The sequence below is a fragment of the Vulpes lagopus genome, chromosome 4 (assembly GCF_018345385.1).
Source record: "Vulpes lagopus strain Blue_001 chromosome 4, ASM1834538v1, whole genome shotgun sequence".
Taxonomy (NCBI): domain Eukaryota; kingdom Metazoa; phylum Chordata; class Mammalia; order Carnivora; family Canidae; genus Vulpes; species Vulpes lagopus.
Genome location: NC_054827.1, coordinates 129,358,855 through 129,380,724, shown reverse-complemented (window position 1 = coordinate 129,380,724; position 21,870 = coordinate 129,358,855). Strand labels below are relative to the sequence as shown.

Sequence of the window (21,870 nt, the reverse complement as noted above, 5' to 3'; positions counted from 1 at the left end):
CATTGTCATTCTCATAAATGCTAATAAAGTATGAAATCAAAACCACAAGGAAGGAGTGAAGTGTTAGGAAAATTATGAAGCGAAGATATTTGTAAATACATTTGTAATTTAAAGCAAGGATTAACTCTATAAAAAATCATAAAACCTTGAGAGTATGAAAACAATATGAAAGTAGAATACTAGACAGTAACAACATAATGTGGAAGAAAGGTGATTAGTATGAAGGCAGAATTATAAGCTATATATATAGTCTTAATTCAGCCTAAAAAAATATAACTGATGTTACAGTCCTAGTTAGTAGCTGAACAAGAACTTTGAAAGAGTGGGATACTTTTGACAGTATACTTTGAAACAAAATACTAATAGCAAATATTTACATGCCAGTTACTGTAGCATTTAGTTTATTATATGTTTTTATTCTGCTTGTCATCAAAAAGCTGAATTTTTCTCTAGGTTTACTAAGAATAGCAGAATACTTCTGAAAAATATTTTACATTCTATTTTAATGGTTCCAAGGATTGTGGCTTTTAATGTGGAGCTTAAGAATGTGTTATAGGAATTACGTACCAAAATGTTTGTTGGAAAATATTTGATCACTTAAAGTTTGAATCACATTCATCATAGTAAGTTAATTTCACCCGCCAATTTAAGACCTTAAAAATAGGAATTATGCTAAAGACATCTCTGATTTTCAAATTTTATAAGTAAAGGAATTTAATTTTCAAATAGTGCAGAATCCATAGCATCAGAATTAGAGAATTCTGAGTTTCTTGTAATGCTTGAGAAGACGATATGAACTTCAGATTTCAAAATTCAAGTATGCTTTAATTTAAAATGTTAAAGGTCACCAATGGATGACTAGAATTGGAATGTATAACTTCCAGAGGGAGAAAGAAAGGGGAATTAAGAGATAAACCCACTATCTGGCAGGAAAAGAAATAGTCAAAAAAGTAGGGCAGAAAGGAGTCACAAAATAATATAAAACTGATCTGAAATATTAGTAATTACAATAAATGTCAAAAGTGTCAACTAAGCATTTAAAAATTAGGTACAGACTGGTTTAAAAATTCTAGTAATGTGCAATAGCATACCTAAATATAATGACAGAGAGATCACTAGTTGGAGGATGGAGGCTGTATACCAGGCAAATCCAGAGAAAGCTAAAAGAGCTATTGAAGTATTTCTAAAAACACTTTAAAAACTTTATTTTAAATTATAGTAAAGCAGTACATAGAGACATTACTGATATGGCTGTAGCTATCTTTTCAACATGGATTGAAACAGTAAGTGCGTATTTGAGAAAAGAAAATAACCATTATCAACAATGTCTATCACTTGGTTTGTGTAGTTTACATAATAGTGTTCAGTGATTATGAATTTTTCATTGCCTTGTGGCAACTGATTTATTATATTTCAACTCTGAGTGCCTTGCTTGAATATTTAAAAAGTCCTACTTGAAAAGAGCATTTGGAAACAGCTATATGTATTTGGAGTCTATGCAGAGAATGAGTTAAATAGAACAAAACAACGAACAGAACAACTTTGCTGTGCCGATTTCCCCTGAACGTCCTTCGGATCTTAATTTAATGAGTGAATGAAATTCTGAGCGTATGTTTAACTGATTTTACTGCAAATATTTAACTGATTTTGTTTTAGAATAATGGCAACTAATCTTTGGAAAATTTATATAATAAATATATATTGCATATCATATATGTGCATGTATATGTATACATGTACACACATGTATAAATGTATTTACACATATATAGTTTACATAAAACTGCATTTACTTTTATAACTGTATGAAATAGGACTCTCCTACTTGGAGAACACAGGGTCATATTAATGAAGAGATTGACATAGGGTAAATAGAACATTATGGGGGGGGACACTGTGTAGGTGGTCAATAAAATTTGAGGCAGGATAGCTAATAAAAAGGCATGCATCGTAGAATCATATTGATATCCATAATTACTAATATTTCCAAATTCTTCTGTATATAAAGCTGTTAGTGTAGTGTTTGACCTCTACTGATTACTCAAAAAACACTACTGCTTGTGTTGTTAATATTATAAGAGAAACACAGCTCTAGGCTTTCCTTTTTTAAGCTGTATAGAAGCATTTTATTTTAAGCAGGTATCCATACATATTTATTGGCAAATTTTAGTTTACTCTTACATGCATTTTGAAAAGTAATTTTAAGAAAGGGCCATATCTTTTAAAGAATATTTAAAGAAAACATCGGAAAACAAAAATTTAAAACAAAAAAGAACATAGATCATCCACAATCCCAAGCTTAAAGAGTAATGTTGTTATAATTTTGGAGTAGAGCCAAAGCTTTCTTCCAATATATCAAAATATTTTTTTGTTGTTCTGATAACTATTTGCTTAGGTTCTGTGATGCTGTGATGAAACATATATTTATTTGGTTGTAGTCAGTTTCTAACAGCAGCTCCTAAAACCTTTGGAATTTCATAAGTGATACGAATGATACAGGTACTTTAATATTTATAATAACCCCCTTGCAACCACACCTGGGTTTATGATAATGAGGTGACTTTTGGAAAGTGCCTAAGGATGGGGGATGGTTGACAGGCAAACCAGCCAAGCGACTGCAGGATTGAAATTTTTAGTAGGGGAGCGGGGGAGGGGCTGGAGGTTGAATCAGTCACCAACAGCCAGTGATTTCATCAATCACGCCTATGTAATGAGGCCTCTACAAAACCCCAAAGGATGAGGTTCAGAATGCTTCTGGATTTGTGAATCAGAACACATCCCCGCGCCATCATACAGGGACCCAAATGCCATGAGGACAGAAGCCCCTATGTTCAGGACCTTGCCCTATGAATCCCTTCCATCTGGCTGTGACTGAGTCATGTTCTTTTATAACAAAATGGTAATCCAGCAAGAAGAATGTTTCTGTGTGTTCTGTGAGCCCTTCTGGCAAATTAATTGAATCTAGGGAAGGATACTTTGAAACCTTGTATCTATAGCTGGTTAGTAGAAGCCTAGATGACAACCTGAGCATATGATTGGCATCTGATGTGGGCTGGTGGGGTATAATCTTGTGGGATTGAAACCTTAACTTGCGGGATCTAATGGACTCCATGTAGTGTCAGAATAGAATTGAACTGTAGGTCACCCAGCTGGTGTCGAGAATTGGCTGGTGCTGTGGAAACCCCTACTTTGGAATTGTTGGGTACAGAATTATCAGACTCCTAATAGCCTAGCTTGAACTCATTAATCAGGGAATTGAGCCAAGTCTGCTTATCAAGTAGTAGCTGAACTCAAGAATAAGCATTTCCCAAATTCCTTTCTCATTTGTGGAATAAGGATGATGATATCCACATTGACAGAAGTGTAGATTTCACTAGTCTACACAGAGAGTACTGCCTCCCTCAGTTTAGGCACTCAAATTAAAACCAGTAAACTTTAGAGAGCCCACTAGATTGAAAACCAAGTGTTGGGATTGTGTGGTTTTCTGTGCACCTAGTTTCTGCCAAGCCCTGGTGATCCAGAAATGAATTTTCACCTAGTAGAACGAATACCTGCTCAGTAAGCTGATGGAGGAACATCACAGGTATGAAAACACTGGTTAGCTGAAGGGAAGACCTGTCTCTGTTCTGTATTCTTAGGGCCCAGCCCAATTCTGTATACAAGCCAGGTGCTTCATGGATGTTTGATAACTGAAAGAGGAATCAGTGGTGTTTGAAGGCTCTGGAAACCTTACCCCTGTCCATTCTGGGCTGCTTCCTTAAGAAACTGTTTCTTAGACATGAGTGGAGAACAGTTTGCCAAACCTCAGTCCTGGTGATATACTCCCAGCCCCAGGATGCTTGACTGGACTCGTGTCTGTGGAGGCCATCCACTTCACTAACACTGCTGTTCCGATCTCTAATTGCTCTTCATTTTCCACTTGTGCATAGTTTTGTCTTTCAAGTTAAGACTTTGGGATTCTCTCTAAGATCATTCTACCTCTCCATCCCTGCCGCATATTCTCACAACTCCTGCTCAGCCCCTGGACCATCCCCCTGGATGCTCCAAGTCTTTCTATCATCACCTAGATCTGGCCTCCAGGACTGCTGTTTTTGCCATTTGATTCTTAGGGATTGAGCCCATCCTATTAATCACAGCTCCTTCTGACTGCCTTCCTTTAAAAAAGGAAGTCCTCTCTTGGGAAACTCTTATTAGCAATAAGGCACATCAGAGAAAATAAGCTTACCAGATTGGCTTTCCAATCTAAGGTCCAGATAGTATAGGGCAGAAGAGGAATAAGGACAAGGTGGAGGTGAGGTAGGAAACTCAATTCTAATGGGTCAGTTGGATAGGGACTCCCTAGAGAAGGTAGGGTATTTATTAAAATGTATCAGTTGCCTACTATGTGTCACATGACGCTGTGTGCGTGCGTGCGTGCGTGTGTGTGTGTGTGTGTGTGTGTGTTTAACTCTGTGAGTTCATATTATTGTTTGGATTTTATGGATGGAAGAGGGAGAGGATCCAAGAATTAACCTGCTCAGGATGACCCTATTGCAGGGAGAAAGGCTGCATTGGGACTTGGTCAGTAGAACCCTCAGTCTATTCATTCCACTATATCCCATGGGGTCTGCTTCTTTCAGCCCTAAGCCCTCTTGTGGCTCAGCAGAAAGAGATTGCAGGATTAGACCTGAACACAGAATCTACATAGCATATGGAATGAAGAAAGAAATGCAAAAGAACGTGATAGAGCTATTTGAACAAAACAACACTAATAATATCAAAACCTACCAACAGTAATATAACACTATATGCTGCTGTAGGCATCTCTGCAGACAGGTATCCTATGTTCATCTTTACAGTCAGTTGGTAAAAGGAGTCAATTTGATTTCCTTTGTTTGACAGACTTATAATGAATCTGTCTTATAACCAAAGGATTTGCAAAAATTAAAAAGTTTTTCAGGAACAACTGTTGGAGATGATGGGGAATGAGGAGTACTCATATGCTGTTGGTGACACTACTATGTCTACTTTGGAAGATGCATCGAGTACAATCGCAGAGAGGCATACTTTCCAACCCAGACATTTCACTCTTAGAGAAGTTACCATGTTGTGTACCTGAGAAAACTTCTAAAATGTTGTTCACGACATCATAATGTTCTTAAGAAGAAAACACTGGAAACCACCTAAGTGATCATACTGAATGACCGATCAAAAAATTGTGATATTAATATAATGGAATACTATCTTTCAATGAAAATGAGCTAATTGCACCTACACGCATCACTTCAATGATGTTGAGGCTCACAAACCTAAGTCACAGCGCAGGAATGTTGTAGTGTGATGGCTTACCTGTTTGTTTTATAATTCTTACCTGAGGTGCTCTTACCTCTATTTTGTACACTGTGATTCCTCATCATGAATGGTGAGCTAAAGGAAATATTAGAATTGACAGAATGTTGGTATTTCTTATGGTAGGTGAAATTCCACTCAAAGGCAAGGTCAGTCATAATGGACTAAGTCCCACTTACAAAGCACTTTCTATTTTACTGGCTGTGTCACAAGAATTTCTGTTTTGTAAGGTAATAGGAGGCTGGTTCTTTTTCTCTTTTCTTAAGGCAGGCCAACAGATATGGAACAAATTGACCCATACGAGTTCTTCCTATTGTATTTCAATGAGCGCGTATCATGATTCTTTGCTTTTGGAAGCCATGAATTCAGACTTGCCTCATAATTACAAGTCATTATAGAAAATGATAGGTGGTGGGTTGAGGCTAATATTCTATAGAAATTGTTTACTAGTTGAGAAGAGTGAGGCAGAGCAAGCAAGAGGAGCACAGAAGTTATTTTGCTCCTCTATCTTGAAATGTGAGCTAAGTGAGAAAACTGGATTATTATAAGGAAATCCATATAAGGATTCCTTAAAGAAAAAGGATCATAAAAATAAAATAAAAGACGGGATGCCTAGGTGGCTCAGTTATTGAAGTGTCTGCCTTCGGCTCAGGTCATGATCCCAGGTTCTGGGATCGAGCTCCATGTCAGGCTCCCTGCTCAGTGGGGAGTCTGCTTAGCCCTTTCCCTTTGCCTCTCCTCATGGCCTGTGCTCTCTTTTGCTCTCTCTCTCTCTCTCAAATGAATAAATAAAATATTTTAAAAATATAATAAAAGAAAATAAAAAGAACAATATGCAAGTAAGGGAAGGGGAGGTCATGCCCCTGATGTGGAGGCCTGGCCATGGCAGTGAGAGCTGATATTTATCGGGCATTTGAAACAGGTCTGGCTCTGCTCTTAGCTTCTACTGTAGGATGAGTAACGTTGCCCAAAGATATGGTTTGCTAATGATGACGCTGGGCAGTCTGATTCTGGTGAGCCTCTCCTAATCACGACTCTGTTCTACCAGAAACAGGGTACACTCCTGTAAGTATTTATTGAATAAATAAAAGATAGCATCTTAACTGTGGGCAGGGTACCAGGGAAAGTCAACATCCATGCATTTTCAGAATCAAGCCATTATTGGCAGCATGGGCTACTGAAAAGTGTCTGGGCTTTGAAGCTGGACTTGAGTGGTAAGGAGCTCCGCCTCTTTGGGCCTCGTTTACTCCCTTTGGGGAGTGGGTCAAAACTATCTCCTAAATTCAGTGCCACTTTGAGCTGGGTCTGGTGGCTGAAGAAGGGTTTCCCAAGCAGGGAGAGGATAGAGAGAGGGAAATATGGGGGGAAGTGGTAAAGAGAGAGGAATAGCATGTGCCAATGTCCTGCAGTCAGTGACAACAGGGATTGAGACCGTGAGAAAGTGGCATGAACTGAGGTAAAGCCATCAGCCAGCCTGGGATCATGGAGACCTTAGAAGCACTAATTTTGGAGGCCCTGGATATTGTTGTAAGGAAGCCACCACTAATTTGTAGTGACCTTGGTCAGTGAATCAATGGGCCTGAGCCTTTGCTTCCTCAGATCTTCAGCTGGGACAGCAGTTGTCACAATAACCGGATCAGGCAAGTCTTAAATCAGATAATGGCATTTCCAACCTCCAACCCTCTATGAAGTTTTGTTCAAAACTGTAAGTTTGTGTGTGGTAACCTACAAGCAACCAACTGAGAATAATATGAGATGACCAACTTTTCTCCCCAGAACGATTTGCGTCCATTTCAGTAAGTCCTGTCTAGTTAACATCCAAGCCTTCAGATCTCCCTGACTTCTCTAACAAGCAATCACTAGTAAATTGCAGGAAGAACAATGCCATTAGCTTTCCGTAACAACTGTGACTCACACATTTCCCTTGGGCCTCATCATTGGGCTTTCAAAGACCAAAGACTTCCCATTTCTCAGGAAGCCTTGGTGTGTCATTACCAAGACAACACATGGCCTGACCCCCAGGCTGCCTCCCAACAAGGCATTCCTGGCTCCTTACCTGGCAGTGACAAGAGGGATCTCTGGAGTACTTTGAGTTTGTGACAGGTGAATGGATTCAGGCTTCATCTGATAATGAGGAACTGCATAAAGGAGTCATATAATTTGGTCAGATTGTACAAAGAAAGTGAGACCTAATGGAACTTCTATAATTTCATCCGCGTGATCTCTGATTAGTAGGAGCGGGGCTGTTTGTGGTCAGCAGAAACTGTGCTCTACATATTCCATGACTCCTCTGGCCCCGGGCACAGCTTCTCTCTGAGGCTCTGAAAACTGCTTTGAATAGTGAATATTCAAAAATATGGAGAATAATGTATCTGGAATTCATCACTGAGCTTCCTGAAATGCAGAATATTACATTGGAAGGTATTTGGTACTGGAAGGGGTTGACGGGGAAGGGAACCAAAGTTGAATTCCGCATTCAAATGAAAACTTATGTAGGGACATAAATAAAAAAGTGAAACCTGAGAACTCCTCTGGCCAGGGGGCTGCCCAGTGCTTGGTCCATGCTCTTCAGAAGTCTCTCATCTCCTCTGTGACAGGGTTGGAGAGCTCCTAGGATTCTGATGTAGACCAGCCTTTTCTACCTGCTTACCAGCAGGAATACATTTTCTCAGTTTTTCCCTTTTGATCTCTAAATTTTGAAAAGTTCTGCCAACCATATGAACTGGTGTTATTTAGTAATTACATATGCCACTATTGTGTGACCACACAGGTGTGACCACTATTTTTTTCCTTTTCATCATGAATAGATTTTAATCTGGCATTCAAATCACCAAGGGCATATAATCATACTATGATATGAAATGCCATAAAACACTCTTCCAGTTGCTGTTGTATGTAGTAAAGTTAAGGAAGCATATCGACTTCATGTCTTAGTTCTGGTTGTTGGCTCTGTTCTCTTGCTCTGTCCAAGGTGGGTCACAGACTGGACACCTTCAATTGAGGGCTATGATTACTTGCAATATGATTGAGGTTGATGCCTGGTCTACTAGTCACCCATCCCATAAAATCATTTCATGTCCTCAGCAGTAACCCTGAGCCTCTGCCCCTCATGAGCTGAGCAACATGACATCTTTGGACTGATAATCATGGAAGTCCAAGGTGACAACATCTGAACATTTTAGTAGGATGTTGAGCTTCAGTGTGGAAAAGGACACAGTTTCCTTTAGGTTTTAAAATTATTTAGAATTGCCAGCTGGCTCCCACTTCTCCGACAGGGACACTTGAGAATCAGCAAACCCAGGTGAGGCCCACTCAAGCCGAACTTCCTCAGTATAAAGATGAGCAGACTTGAGACCCACAGAGGCAACACAATGTGTCCAAAACCACACAGTGAGTTGGTGGCAGCCTCTGAAATCCTAACCCAGTGGTTCTTTGTGGAATTATGCTGTCTGTATTAACTCTGGGCCATTGCTCAGACCCTTTGGCTTTGACATAATTCATTATTGTAAGCAAATGGTGAATGGTATTTCAAAGGAAGGCACAAACTTAATGGTACTTAGCATCTTGCCAACTACCAAGTGAATGTTGGATTGCATTGCACAATGACACCAACAGTGTGTACATGTGTTTATGAGTGTGTGCACTCAAATGAGGGTATACGTCTGTGTGTGCATGGGTGACATCAAAGCTGGGAAGACCAAGAGCTTCTCTTGAGCAGTGCACTGACCAGCCATGTCTTCTAAAGTTGTGCAGGGGCTGGCAGTGGGCCTCCTTCTTTTCAGTTGCCTGTGGCAGAAGCAGGACCTCCAGCTCACCCCCAATTTAAATCCCCTTATTTCAACCAAAGGGCTCTTGAGTAGACTGTGAGATCCTGGGCTTGTCTGGATTACATCATCATGCACACACGCAGGTGTTCGTGTATCCCAGGCCCTGAAACAATCCTTTTAAAAAATAACTAGTGCCATAAATCTGGAAATGGAACTTAACCTCATGGTATCAGGTTATGAAAACAAATGTAAACAGCTTACCTCTCTCTGTTCCTAGGACCTGCATTGAATGAACAAAAAAATAGTAATATTGAGTGACTCTAGGTGATAGAGAATTTTACATTAAACCATGTGTTTTGGAGCAACTGGTTAGTGGAATTTGGGCAACATTTTTGTTAGTATAAATTTTTAAAAACCTACAATAATTCTTCAAAAGACGAAGCAATAATCAAAATGTTATACTCTCTGTGTGATGCAACAGGCAAATATGCAGTCTGCTGATGAGGTCATAAGTTACTTTGACTCTTGTGAAAACAACTGAACCATAGCTGTCAACAACCTTAGGATTGCTCCTATTCTCGTCCCAATAGTTCCTAAAACACCTGAAATCTGGACCAAGTTCCATGCACAAATATGACCAGTATATCATTACCTATAGTGTCAAGCCCTGGAAACAATCTACATGCCCATCTAAGTGAGAATGGATAAGTAAATATTGGTGCTATACTGACTTATTGGAATATTAAAAATGCATTCCAAGTATTTATGTAGAGTATGAAATAGCATTATACTACAAGCATGTCTCAATGTTACATGAAAAGTTCAGGCTGAAAACTGGATTATGCTGTATTTACTTGCAGGTGTGTGTGTGTGGGTATGGGTGGGTGTACTGACCCTGGAGCCCAGGTCTCCTGACTCAGTTGGACTTCGCAGACAAGAAACCTTTAGCAACAAATAGCTCAGAGAGGCATTGAATCTCTTGTTTGAAGCTAGCCGACAGACAAGCCCCTTTGTTTTGAAGACCTCGGTGTCCCCTTGGGTTCTGGAAAGAGGCCATACATTTCATCATGGACAGCAAATGAGGCAATTCTATAGGCTAAGTAAAAAGGGTCATGAACATTCTAATGAGTGGTTTGGAAGTCTCCCCACTGGGTCTTCCCCAGGACTTTGGACCTCGCAGTTCAAAGTGCCCAATCCGAGGTTACTGTGGAGACAGTCTTGTCCAGGACAATCTCAGGCTTGTTGAAAGAGTTGGGGGAGCAGAGCTAGAAAAATGGCTAAGAAGCCATCTGTCTGGGAGAGCAAATGTTTTGTTTAATTGCGATCCAGCCCACTTTGTGCTTGAGGGCTCTGAATTTAAAGTGGGATGCAATTAGAAAAGTGGGTGAAGGGACACCTGGGTAGCTCAGTGGCTTGGCGCCTGCCTTCAGCCCAGGGTGTGATCCTGGAGACCTGGAATCGAGTCCTGCATCGGGCTCCCTTCATGGAGCCTGCTTCTCTCTCTACTATGTCTCTGCCTCTCTCTCTGTGTCTCTCATGAATGAATGAATGAATGAATGAATGAAATCTTTAAAAAAAAGTGGGGGAAAATCTCTCTAATTTACTTACTTTACCTTTTCTTTTGGATATTAAAAAATAAACATATTCAAGTTACATAGTAATGCCTCCTTTATTACGTCCCTCCCTCCATCCCTCTGTCCTTCTTTCTTTCCCTCCTCTTCCCCTCCCCACCTTTTCTTCTTTTTTTCTTTCAAGCTACTTTCACTTGGAGGTGTCTCTGTTTCCTGAGGTAGAGAGTCATAGAGTGGGGAGTAGACCTGGACTTTCAGAGGCTGGCCTGGTCTGCTGCTGCTGTGGAGACTCTGACAAAGTCTTCCACCTCCTTGAGGCTTCTTCTTCTCTTAGGTTTTGTGAGAATTAAGTGAGACAATGAGTCTCTCTTTGGCAACTATAATGTGCTCTGTGAATTTGAGTTGGGGTGGGCAGCACACCATTTCTGCTGGGAATGGGTTCAGGTTCCCAAGATATAATATGAGTAAGCACTTCACACCCAAGGATGGCATTTGACCCATGATAATGGCTTTTGTGGTGGAGAAATGGCCTTGACTCTTGGCCCAGACAAACAATGGGCAAGTGTCTTGGCAAAAGATAAGGAGGAAGAATGTGTTTTCCACTAGGCTGTGTTGTTTAGATGATATCTACTTCTAGAATGCCAACCAAAGACAAAGAAAACAGATTGTCCTGCTTGACCCCTGTTGTCTAAGGCTGACCTCACTACTTCCTTCTTGCTCCTTAGTGATTGGAGGGCCTATTGTCTTTGCAGGCTGACCAATTAGTTTGTGGACTATAGATCATCTTGGGTGGCAGCCATCTGCTATTGGAGACACATCAATTTGACCCACAGGAAGAAAGTGGTGGAGTCCGAGAGTGCCCGGCAGCAGAGTGCCACACCTGCCTTTCTCCTTCCTGGTGGCACTTGGAAAATCTAACAACTCCCAAAAGAGGGGGAACTGGGTGAGGTCCTGATGAGAACCAGGGCAGGCCTTCTCATTCAGGAGTTATGTACCATCCTCCTTGCCATGATTGTCTGATGGATGAAAGGTAGTAAAAGTGTCTTATTGAGTGACAAGTGAGAAATGTGACGTTTGATTTTAGTATTTTCATAAAGCCAAATAAAAGACAGATGGAGAGACAGAACAAAAGAAAGAAAATAAATTAACCTGCCACCTCAATGTAGGAGCATAGTTGACATACTAAGGCAAGAACCAGGTCCCTTAGGAGGCCAGTGGGAATGAGATGAGGTCACTCTGGTTGTATTACCAGGACTTTCCATCAGTTACAGCAGACCCACCACTTCTTAGGGAACTTCCTCATTGGGGGTCAAGGAACTGAATGTGGAGGGGCTCTAAGGCAGCTCCATAGCCCCTGACTTTCATGCCATTTATTGAGCTTCTACTGCTCACTTGGTCATTGATGCATTTGCTTTGACTTACTTTAACTTTTTCATAAAAATTTTGCAAAGAAGTATATCTTTATTTTATGGCTGAGAAAACCAAAAGAAGGGTGGATTTTGTGTGTGTGTGTGTGTGGGTGTGCGCACATGCGCGCGCAGGGGAGACAGACTTGCCAAAGTTCACAAAGGTGGTATGTGGCACAGCTAGATTCAAACCCAGGTCTGTGTGGGTTTGTATATCAAAATTTTCGTTCTGAGCCATGTTGCCTTTCTTGTGAAGAACAAATGGCAAGGTATAGTACAGTTGCAACATCTTATTTCTATATAACTGGAGACTGGAAGCCTTCTGTGGAAGCCTTATGTCTTCCATGGAAACTGGGATGCTATTCATTGGACCAGGGAACTCTAAGTACTGAATTTACTCAAAATAAAACAGAATAAGACCTTGGTCTAAGATCTGGATCTTAATGTGTTTTGGTTCAGTTTTCTCATTTTTAAAGTAGGGATAATAATACATTTTGAGCATAGCTATTATGAAAATTAAGTGTGATAAAGGCTCTGAATCAAATAGTGTCTTGCCCATCACAGACTCTAATGCACAGAAATCCTTCTTTATTTCTGAGGACAAAATTGTCACTTACCTCACTTAAGTCCTTTAAGCTTATTTGCCTGTAAGGAAAAGAAATATGGTGTTACATAAAGTACAGTTCATAATGATCAAGATAAAATCACTCTGAGCCCTTAAAAGCCCTTGACTGCATTTTCATTGCCAAATTAACTGCCCATGGTCCACTGTGATATTCATCACTGTTCTATAAAGCAAAAGCCAGGTTATTTTTTCTCATAATTTTCTAAGCTACTGAAGAAGTTACAAGGCAATATGAAAGATGGTGACAGAAAGGACGTGAATAAACTAGCTTTTCATTTTCAGAGAATTTAAATAACGTCATCTTTTCTTCTTATATTTAGTTTTCTGTGTTGGATTCATTAGCACAGTCAGATCTGCTACTATTACCTTGATTGCAAACCGTTAGTGTTTTGCTTTGAGGAAGTGTGATGAGTCCTACGTATGAAATTGTAGGGTCTGGTGGGATCCAGGAAGCCATGTGTCAGAGGAGGGAGGCTTCCATGAGAGGGTTTGAGACAAACCATGGAATGAATGATGAGACAAGAACTCAACACGCAGTGCGGTAATGTGAGGTCCTGGGCAGGTCTCAGAAGAACTGGCAAGCCTTTCATGGATACTGACAATTTAGTCAGTTTGCCCCTCTGAGCCTCATCTTTTTCATCTGTGGACTGGCCACAAAGCCATTCATCTTGGGGGGTTATTGTGAGGATTGCTAGAGATAAGGATGACAATGTGGGGCACTCCGTGAGCACTGCTGTTGGAATGTGGTCAAAGTCAGATGAGGAGTGATGAAAAGTGTGGGGGTGATGGGCACATTCTATCTGCCTGGGTCTGCTGGTGGGAAACTGGCTCTGAGGGAGTGTGGGGAGGTTGAGGCAGCAACACCAGCCTCAGATGGAGACTGTTGATCTAGTGTGATGGAGATGAGCCCCGGAGCACACAGTGCTCAGATCATGTATCCTGCTCTGAGACCACCAAGCAGCAGGCAGTTAGACCAAGGGCCATATTTTGTAACCAGTTCATCAGCCCATCAGAGTTGGTACATCGGTACCAACTGGTACTCCCTGTCTCCCCCTTTCAATGAGGCAAATTAGACAATAAAGAGATATGGCTAGAGGTAATAAAGTAAAACAAACACCCATAGTATTAATTATTTGGGTTAAATTGAGGCTAATTTCTGTTTAAGAGATCTGGCATTTTAGGACTACTGACCAATTGGCCACGTGGCTTCAATTTAAATTGTGCAATTGATTTTAGACTTGTGATTTTAAGTTACAAGAGTTAAGCTATGTTTGACTCCATTTATAAAGAATTTGAACTGTTTGAGGGAACTTGAATTTTTCTAGATTTATATATTTACCTTATAAGATTTATAAAATTGTTAAAATGTTGCTTGTTAGGGTTTAAAGTTAGATATATAAAGGTATTTCAAATGCTTAAGGAGGTTTAACTGAATTTGTAAATAAGTCTTACTGTCTAGATTCCTTAACCTACCTAGTGTGACAGAGTGTCCTTCTGTTGAGATAAAATTGCTCAATTTATAAATACAGCAATATACTTTATTAATGGAAATTTGAGGCTTTAGGAAAGCTAGGCTTTGGAAGTGGTAACATTAAAAAACTGGATTTTTAAGTGAGAACCCAAGTCATTATAGGAGGGTTTTCTGTGCACAGCAATGTCTTTGGGCATGGAAATGCCTATGTTGACAAGATTCTACAAGTCAGTCATTCCCTTTACCTATAAAATGAAGGCATCAGGCTTTGGTGGTGGTTGGAGGGGCAGGGGTCCTCTTAAATGACATTTATGAGGATAGAGAGACCTGCACAGTCACAAAATGGCAGAATAGGGTGGGCATTTGGCTCCTCACCGCATCGCATTGCCTCTCTGAGAGCATCTTTCACCTCGTGTCAGTTGTCCTGTGTTCTGTTTTGGAGATGGCCAGCCTATAAGCCATGGTCACTGCCTACATAGCATGAATAAGCTTTCCCTCCATCCTTTTCTCTGCATAATCAGTGCTCATTGTGTATTTGAGGATAATCCACTTTACTATAAAAAAATAGTGCCCCTTAGATTTTGCTTAGTTTTAAATAAACTGGGTTTGAATCCTTGCTCTGTCATCTGTGAACTCCCTCATCCTCAGGAAGTGAAGCCCCTTCTCTGAAGCTTGATTTTCCCACCTGTAAAATAGGTAAACCCACACAGAAATGAGGAGGGTTGATTAAGGTGCTCATGAAATAATATACATGAAAGCTATTTGGAAGAAAATAACACCTTCTGTCCTCAGAACACCTTTAACAGTCATATTTTCTTTTAAATAAAACTTTTGCTCCAACATAATTACGGGTCTTGTGCTCCTGTAAGAAGTAATGCAGAGAGATCTTGTGTGCATGTCACCCAGTTTCCTCCAATGGCAACATCTTGCAAAACTATAATGATAATAATTAAATTCATGCTCTCAAATCCATAGTTCCCATCCATAAGTTCCTGTTCCCGTACAAATTTGTGTATCTTCATGGTAATCCAGGCTTCCTTTCTCTTAAAGGACTGTGGTTTCTCAATATCTCCATAGATTCTTTTGTTTGCACTTCCAACATCATCAGAATGTACAGTTTTGTCCTTGAAATTGCTTGAACTGATGCAGTGCCAGCTTTGCTGGTTCAAAGGGAAAACTATAGTTAGGTGAACAGGTGTTTTGTGGTTAAATATCAGGTACCTTCTTTACATTCTGGCTGAATCCTGCACAGAGGGGTTGGAGTTTGCTAAAGCTGCAGGGAGACGTCTCAACTCATGACCTCTGTATTTCTGCGTCCCCCTCAGTAAACTGGGGGTTGTGATACAGCTCTCTGCACAGTGTGGTTGGGGGGACTACATGAGGTAAAGCATCCAAAAGACCCCAGAGTTGGGTCCATTGTGTAACAAGCACTCAGCAAAGTTCCATTCCTCTGACAATTATTCAGGATGCTTTTATTTGGTGCATGTGCCATGGTATTAAAATTACAAAGGCTACATCATGGGAAAGTTATTCCCTTTTTAATCTCTTTCTAATTATGTCAAAGAGAGAGTTTCAATACAGAGGTTACTTTATCCAAATACTGCTCTTGCATTTTAGTTGTCTTCTCTTTTAAGAGACAGAAAATGCCCCAGGCTCAAAATTTTGGTCTGAAATTGGCTGTGTTGTAGTGACGGTAATGATGTTTCCCTTTTAAATAAATTTACTTACCTTAAAGAAAATGAGCTGAGCAAAAAATAATTAAGTACACGGATAGGATAAAAATCATAATAATGGTCCATGAAGGGAATGCCCCACAAACATTCCCCAGACTTCAAAGTCCTTTTCTAATTTTCAGTCGTCAATGAAGGATTTAAGTTGCATGTTCAATAACAGAAGTGCTTCTATTCAGCAATGGTTTGGTGAAGCCAAGACCTAGCTTTCAAATGGAGACTGGCCGAGTCAGTGGAGACAAATGGATGCAGAAATAGCCAGAGCCACATTCACTGTCAGGGGAGCAGAGGCCATTGTAAAGGGCTACAGCTGTCAGCTGCCTTCTGTGGCTGCTGTGGACTGCTACCTGTCAATCACTGCCTCCCCTGACGGAGGGCCATCCATCCCCCAGAGCCTAAGGAGCAGCTGGTAGGAGGGGAGTGGGCCCTAGTCTTCCTGAATGGGCTGAAGCAGCTCAGCTCTCCAGTGTCCCTTCTGTTTTCAGAGACAGTGAACCTAGCCACAGCCTCCTGTGGTTGTTGACAGTCAACATGTGTGTCATTAGTAATGGCCATCTGACTACCAATATGGTGCCCAACTCATAATGAATTTGGAAGCTCTCCTCTTATAGCAAAACTGCAAAACTCTTTCTCATTCAGGGTGACATTCCTGATGTCTCACACAAGCTCTGTGTTTTTTTTTTTTTTTGATCCCTCAGGGGTCCTACCCCAATCCTATAACTTTGATCAAGTCACCTAACTTCTGTGAATCTTAGTGACCCTATGTACCCAATGGTTAGGGAAGTGATTTTTACCAGGCATCTTCTATCAACCAGCCACCAAGCCTTCGAAAACCATCCTTTAGAGGACTCCTGGAAGGATACAGTGAGGTGGGATGTAATGACCCTCTGGAGAGGTTTATGGTAAAGAGACCCTTCTCGTCACTTCTAAAAGTGATTAAACAAATTTAATTATGGCTGCAGAAACCCCAGTGATGCAAAATGGAGATTTGTAAAGATTCCAACACGATGGCGTTGGCTGCATAATAAGCTGTAGTGATCCAGACTGCAGAGGAACTCATTTACACCTCAAGTGAGCATTATTTTAGACACTGGAAGCTTGAGCATATGTAGGGAAGGCCTAAGGCCTGTCAAAGCTTTGCAGATAGATTCCTAGAACCTGGTTCCCTCTGGGTCCTTAGCCCTGCCTGCGCATCAGCTTCACCCCGGAGAGCTTTAAAAAACAGTGATGGCTCCTTCTCCTCTCTATGAGTGATTGAAGCAGGTAATGGGGAATAGTACTTTTTAAAAAGCTTTTCTGATTATTTTAATGTAAAGCCAGGATGAGGAACATTGCACTAGAATATATAACCTGTATTTCAAGAGAAAAATAGGGTTATAGGTGCTGATTCTGTCGGGTACATATGGGAGATGATGTTCAGGTGTTTTTCTTTCTTTCCTGTGCGGTGACAGATATTATCCTAGGCACCCTAGAGAAATCACCGCAACTCTGTCACAGGGGGATGGCTATGCTGTTTTCACAAATAAGGAAACTCAGAACTGTCGTAAGAGCTTTATGAGCTGATACAGCCAGAAGTGGCTCAGCTGGGATCCAAGCCCAGTTCTGCTGGGTCCCAACACCTGTTCTTTCCAGCATGAAGAAACAGAAGGAAGAGAAAATTCTCTTTTTCTCCACATTGAAGAACCTCATGAGCTCTGATATTTTGTTCATCCTATGTTCTATCTTCTTACTTCTCTGAGTTTTGACCAGTTCTGAACATGTTAGACTCTTTGGTCAGTAGTCTCTGGGAGTGATACATTTTACATTTCCAATACTGATGACACCACTTCACGGGTTTGACGGTCTACTGTTGGCTGTTGTCTTTCACACTTTGAAACTAGAAATCAAAACAGAGCACATTTGGTGACTCCCGGTCTGGCTAAGACCCTCTGGAAACTGCAGAAGGAATTACAGATTTATCAAAAGTGTACTGTGTGCCAGGCACTGTGCTAGGAACTACTCACGCTGAAATAAGTCAGTGCCTCCTTTTGGGGTGAAACAGAGAGTCTTGCATCCAAATAATTATACGGGGTCGGGGGTGGGAAAGCCAGCCACAGGATATGGCTCCAGGTAATGGGAGCCACAACTATGTGCTGGACAAGCAGTGTTGAACACTTGGCATGATTAAGCTTGTGTAATTCTCACATTAGCCCATGAGCTAGGTGGTAGGTATTACTGCAATCCTCCCTTTACCACTGAAAAAGACCAGAGCTGGGTGAAGGTGAGTAATTTGCTCTAAAGGATTTTCTCAACCTCTGCACTATTGACCTTTTAGGGCCCATTATTCTTTGTTGTGGGCCTGTTCCATACACTGTAGGGTGTTTAGTGGTGTCCCTGGCCTGTACCCACGAGATGCCAGGAGCGTTCCTGCCATTGACATGTCACAAAAAATTTGTCTCTGGATACTGCTAATTTCCCTTGAGGGCCAAGTCACCTCCAGCTGAGAACTGAGAATGCCCAAATCTGCCCATTCAGAAGAAGGAGCACCTAAATTTTAGCTGGGGCAGTTGGAATCGACACCTGAGCGCTTGTATCCCTCCCCACACTGCGAGGCCAGTGGAGAAGCCGGCAGAGGAGGTGAGATTGCACGGGGGAGAGCGGGAGGTGTGTTTGCGTGGGGCTGCAAAGGATGAACAGATGAAGAGACATTCGCCAGAAAAAGAAGAGGGAAATGGCATTTTAGGCTCTTCCACGTTTCCATCAGAACCTGACTGGGTTTTCCACAGAAGCTCAAAATATGCCTGATATTTTCAATTTCTGGATCTTTGAAAAAATGCTTACTAATTAATGCCTTGGCTCCAATCTGCTGATTCAAGATTGCAGTAGGAAAGTGTCATTCACTCCATGCAGGAGCAAAGAGAAATGCTAACTTCTGTTCTGCCTTCTAAAATAAGGCGGTTTTGGAAATTCAAACTCTGGTGGAGGGGAGGAGGGGAAGCCCATTCACATTTGTTACATGTTGTGATTGTTGCTGGCTGCCAGATGCCCCACATGTTTGGGAGTGGGGCTCTGTCGTCAGCTCTTCATGCCAGAGTGTCGGCTTTTTAATTATTTGCCAAAAACATTATTGTCAAACCTGTTATTGACAAATGGGTTTTCACGTGCGATAATATTCCTGCAGTCTGGGTGGTGAGAAGCTGGGGGTCGGAATTGGTCTGCCCATAGCCTGAACACCCTTTCGGTTTTTACATAAAACGTCCTGATTCCTTTCTGGCACTTACCATTTTCTTCCATAATGAATTCAGGTTTCAAGTGAGCCTTTGTTTCAGTAACTCATTTTATTACAAAGAAGGTGGATTTTCTGTTAAAGAATCGAAGTGCAGGTTTCTAAGACTGTGTTCCCTCCAGGCATGGTCAGCCCCTCCGAGCACAGTAGGGAGCCTGTTTCCAGAGATGGTTGGTTGTCCTCCTTGCCCTCCCATGCCCACCAGTGACAACACCAAACCTGTCACCTGGGCCCTTTCTGGACTTCAGGAAAGCCGAGCCTCTGAGGGAGGGGTGACCAGCTGCTCTCTGGCTGGGGTGGCAAGGGCTGGTATTTCTTTGGAAGAGTGATGGGTGGCCTGTGGAAAGAGTCACAGTGAGAGTCTGAGAAGGTTGGCTGTGCAGGTAGCTCCTCAGCCAGCCCTGCCCTCCGTGTCCCCGGCTTTGGGTGGGAAATTAGTTTTGGGGTGCTGGCTGCTTTAAAGGGCAATCTGATCATTTTCAGGTACCTTTGATGATCAGAACACTCTATAGTCACTCCCAGTGAGCCTAAAACTCCCTCCCCACAACATGCTCTTTGGTCTGGTTCTGTTTTCCAAAGGATATGATGTCATCCTCTGCAGGGCATCACAGATTGCTCAACATGCCGCCTGTCTGGGTTTGAGGACGACTGGAAGATGTGAGCTCTTTAAACACCCCAAAGAAATAGGAAAATGTTTAAAAGTCAATGAGCGTCTCATTCACCCATTTATTCTGCCGTTCACTCATTTTTAAAGTATATCAGGCACTATTGGTGGAGGCTGGAGATGCAGAGAGCAAAAACAGTTCGTTTTTGCTTCCCTCCAGGGTGGCAGAGAGAAGCCATAAGGTACACTCAGAAGCAAGGGTGGTACACTCTGTGACAGAGGTCCTCTCGGGGCCCAAGTAGGACAGCAGAGTGACCGACTCATCCAGAGCCTGTGAAGTCCAGGCTGTGGCTCTTCCCTTCATGTGTATGCACAATAGAATAATAGTAGTATTTCTATGTATATTATATGGAAAAATACATGTGCATATATAAATGTATACCTATACCTTGTAAGTTCCTTTAAGGCATTTCCTAAGTGCTGGTATCATCTGGGGGGGCTTCTTTCTTTTGTTTTTGTTTTTTTTTTAAGATTTTATTTATTTATTCATGAGAGGCAGAGACATAGGGAGATGGAGAAGCAGGCTCTCTGCGGGGAGCCTGATATGAGACGCGATCTTAGGACCCTTGGATCACGACCTGAGCCAAAGGCAGATGTTCAATCACTGAGCCATCAGGTGCCCCATTTGGGGGGTTTCTATACTAAAAGGAGGGAAGCAACGGGAAAAGATAGAGGAGCAGTGCCCACATCACGAACAGATGAGTGAAGGTACAAAGAGTGGCTGGTTGGGTGTGAGTGAGCGGGAATGTCGTTGAGTAAAGGCTTGTCCACTCTTGTTCACTGGCCAGCTCGTACTAGTTTTTCCACATCAAGTGCTTGTGTTTTTCTTTTTTAAATTCTGGAGCTTTTCAGATTCTGGAACTCATCATTTAAGTGCATAGCAAAATAAAATTTCTATTTTAAGTGTCTTACCGAGGAGGTGGTAGAGGAGTCTGCAAAAGGAAATGAGAATCAGAAATTAAATGCATTGTTCTCTGAGCAGAACTAACAGTTAACAGTTTGGGGGTTTACAAATAGAAATGACAAATGCCAACCAAACTTCTAAGATATATTTTTCAAGTGATATCTAAGCCTTTGCATTGTCCACATTCCCATGCTTCTAAAATAAAGAGTGGGTGACAAACACATTTTAATGACTTCTCTTACCTTGCTTCCTTTTGTGGGTCTGTCTCCTGAAACATAAGAGGAAAAGCAGTGAGTTTATGGAAAATGTCATCAAACTAGTTTTACATATGTTTGAGTGGAAATTATTCCCCATTTGAATAATCTTGATGATAATGTCAATTAAAGTTTGCTGAGATCTTATTAGGTATCCAGGACCTAATATTACTAGTTCTGGGATCTCATTTAATCCTCACCTTTGTTCTGGAAGTGAAGAGTGAGGCATGGGGAAGTTACCCTCCAGACACCCCGTAAATGGTAGAATGAAGACTTCATTGCATGTGGTACGACTCCCAAGGTCTGCCTCTTGGCCACTAATTCTTACTTATAATTAACATTCTTCTATATTTATATAGTTACCTCATTATTTCAGATTCCTGCCAAACACCTTCACTGGACATTTCTGAGCAGAGGAAGATAGATAGCATCACCGAATTTTCTAGATGGAAGGGTTTTCTAAGACTCCAAAACCCAACTTTTATATTAGACGAAAGTAAGGACAAACTAGGTAGGACAATTGCTCAAGACCACCCAACCCTACAAGGGTGTGAATGAAGGCCAGGAGGGCTTTTCCTGACATCCAGGTAGTTTTAGTTCCACAATCCAATTCAAGTCAAAGGTAATCATTAGGCTGAGACTCTGAGCTAATTAGCACAGAACCAGGCGCTAGGGGACAAAGACAATACTGCCCTTCCCTCAAAGGATTTACACTTGTTGGGTTCACAGGCCAAGTTCTGGGGTCTGGGGACACAATTGTGACGGGGAGACACTGTCCCTGTTGCCACCAGGCTTGTACCTAAGAGCGTAGATGTGCATTGGAAACACAATGAAATCTTTCAGAATTTCAGAGAGAAGGTCATGATATTAAAGGGACACACGAGA

The 21,870-nt window shown here is 41.5% G+C and overlaps 1 protein-coding gene across 1 annotated transcript in view; it reads right to left on the bottom strand.

Annotated features, from left to right (window-relative positions):
- Positions 1–21,870, bottom strand: part of CLNK (cytokine dependent hematopoietic cell linker) — a 151,261-nt gene that overhangs the window by 16,348 nt on the left and 113,043 nt on the right. The window contains exons 9-15 of the mRNA XM_041751424.1: positions 20,974–20,999; positions 20,740–20,759; positions 19,390–19,500; positions 12,690–12,717; positions 9,357–9,375; positions 7,385–7,466; positions 5,366–5,406 (exon numbers count right to left, since the gene is read on the bottom strand). Of these exons, the coding sequence (XP_041607358.1) occupies positions 5,366–5,406; positions 7,385–7,466; positions 9,357–9,375; positions 12,690–12,717; positions 19,390–19,500; positions 20,740–20,759; positions 20,974–20,999 (327 nt within the window). The remainder of the gene's footprint in view (positions 1–5,365; positions 5,407–7,384; positions 7,467–9,356; positions 9,376–12,689; positions 12,718–19,389; positions 19,501–20,739; positions 20,760–20,973; positions 21,000–21,870) is intronic.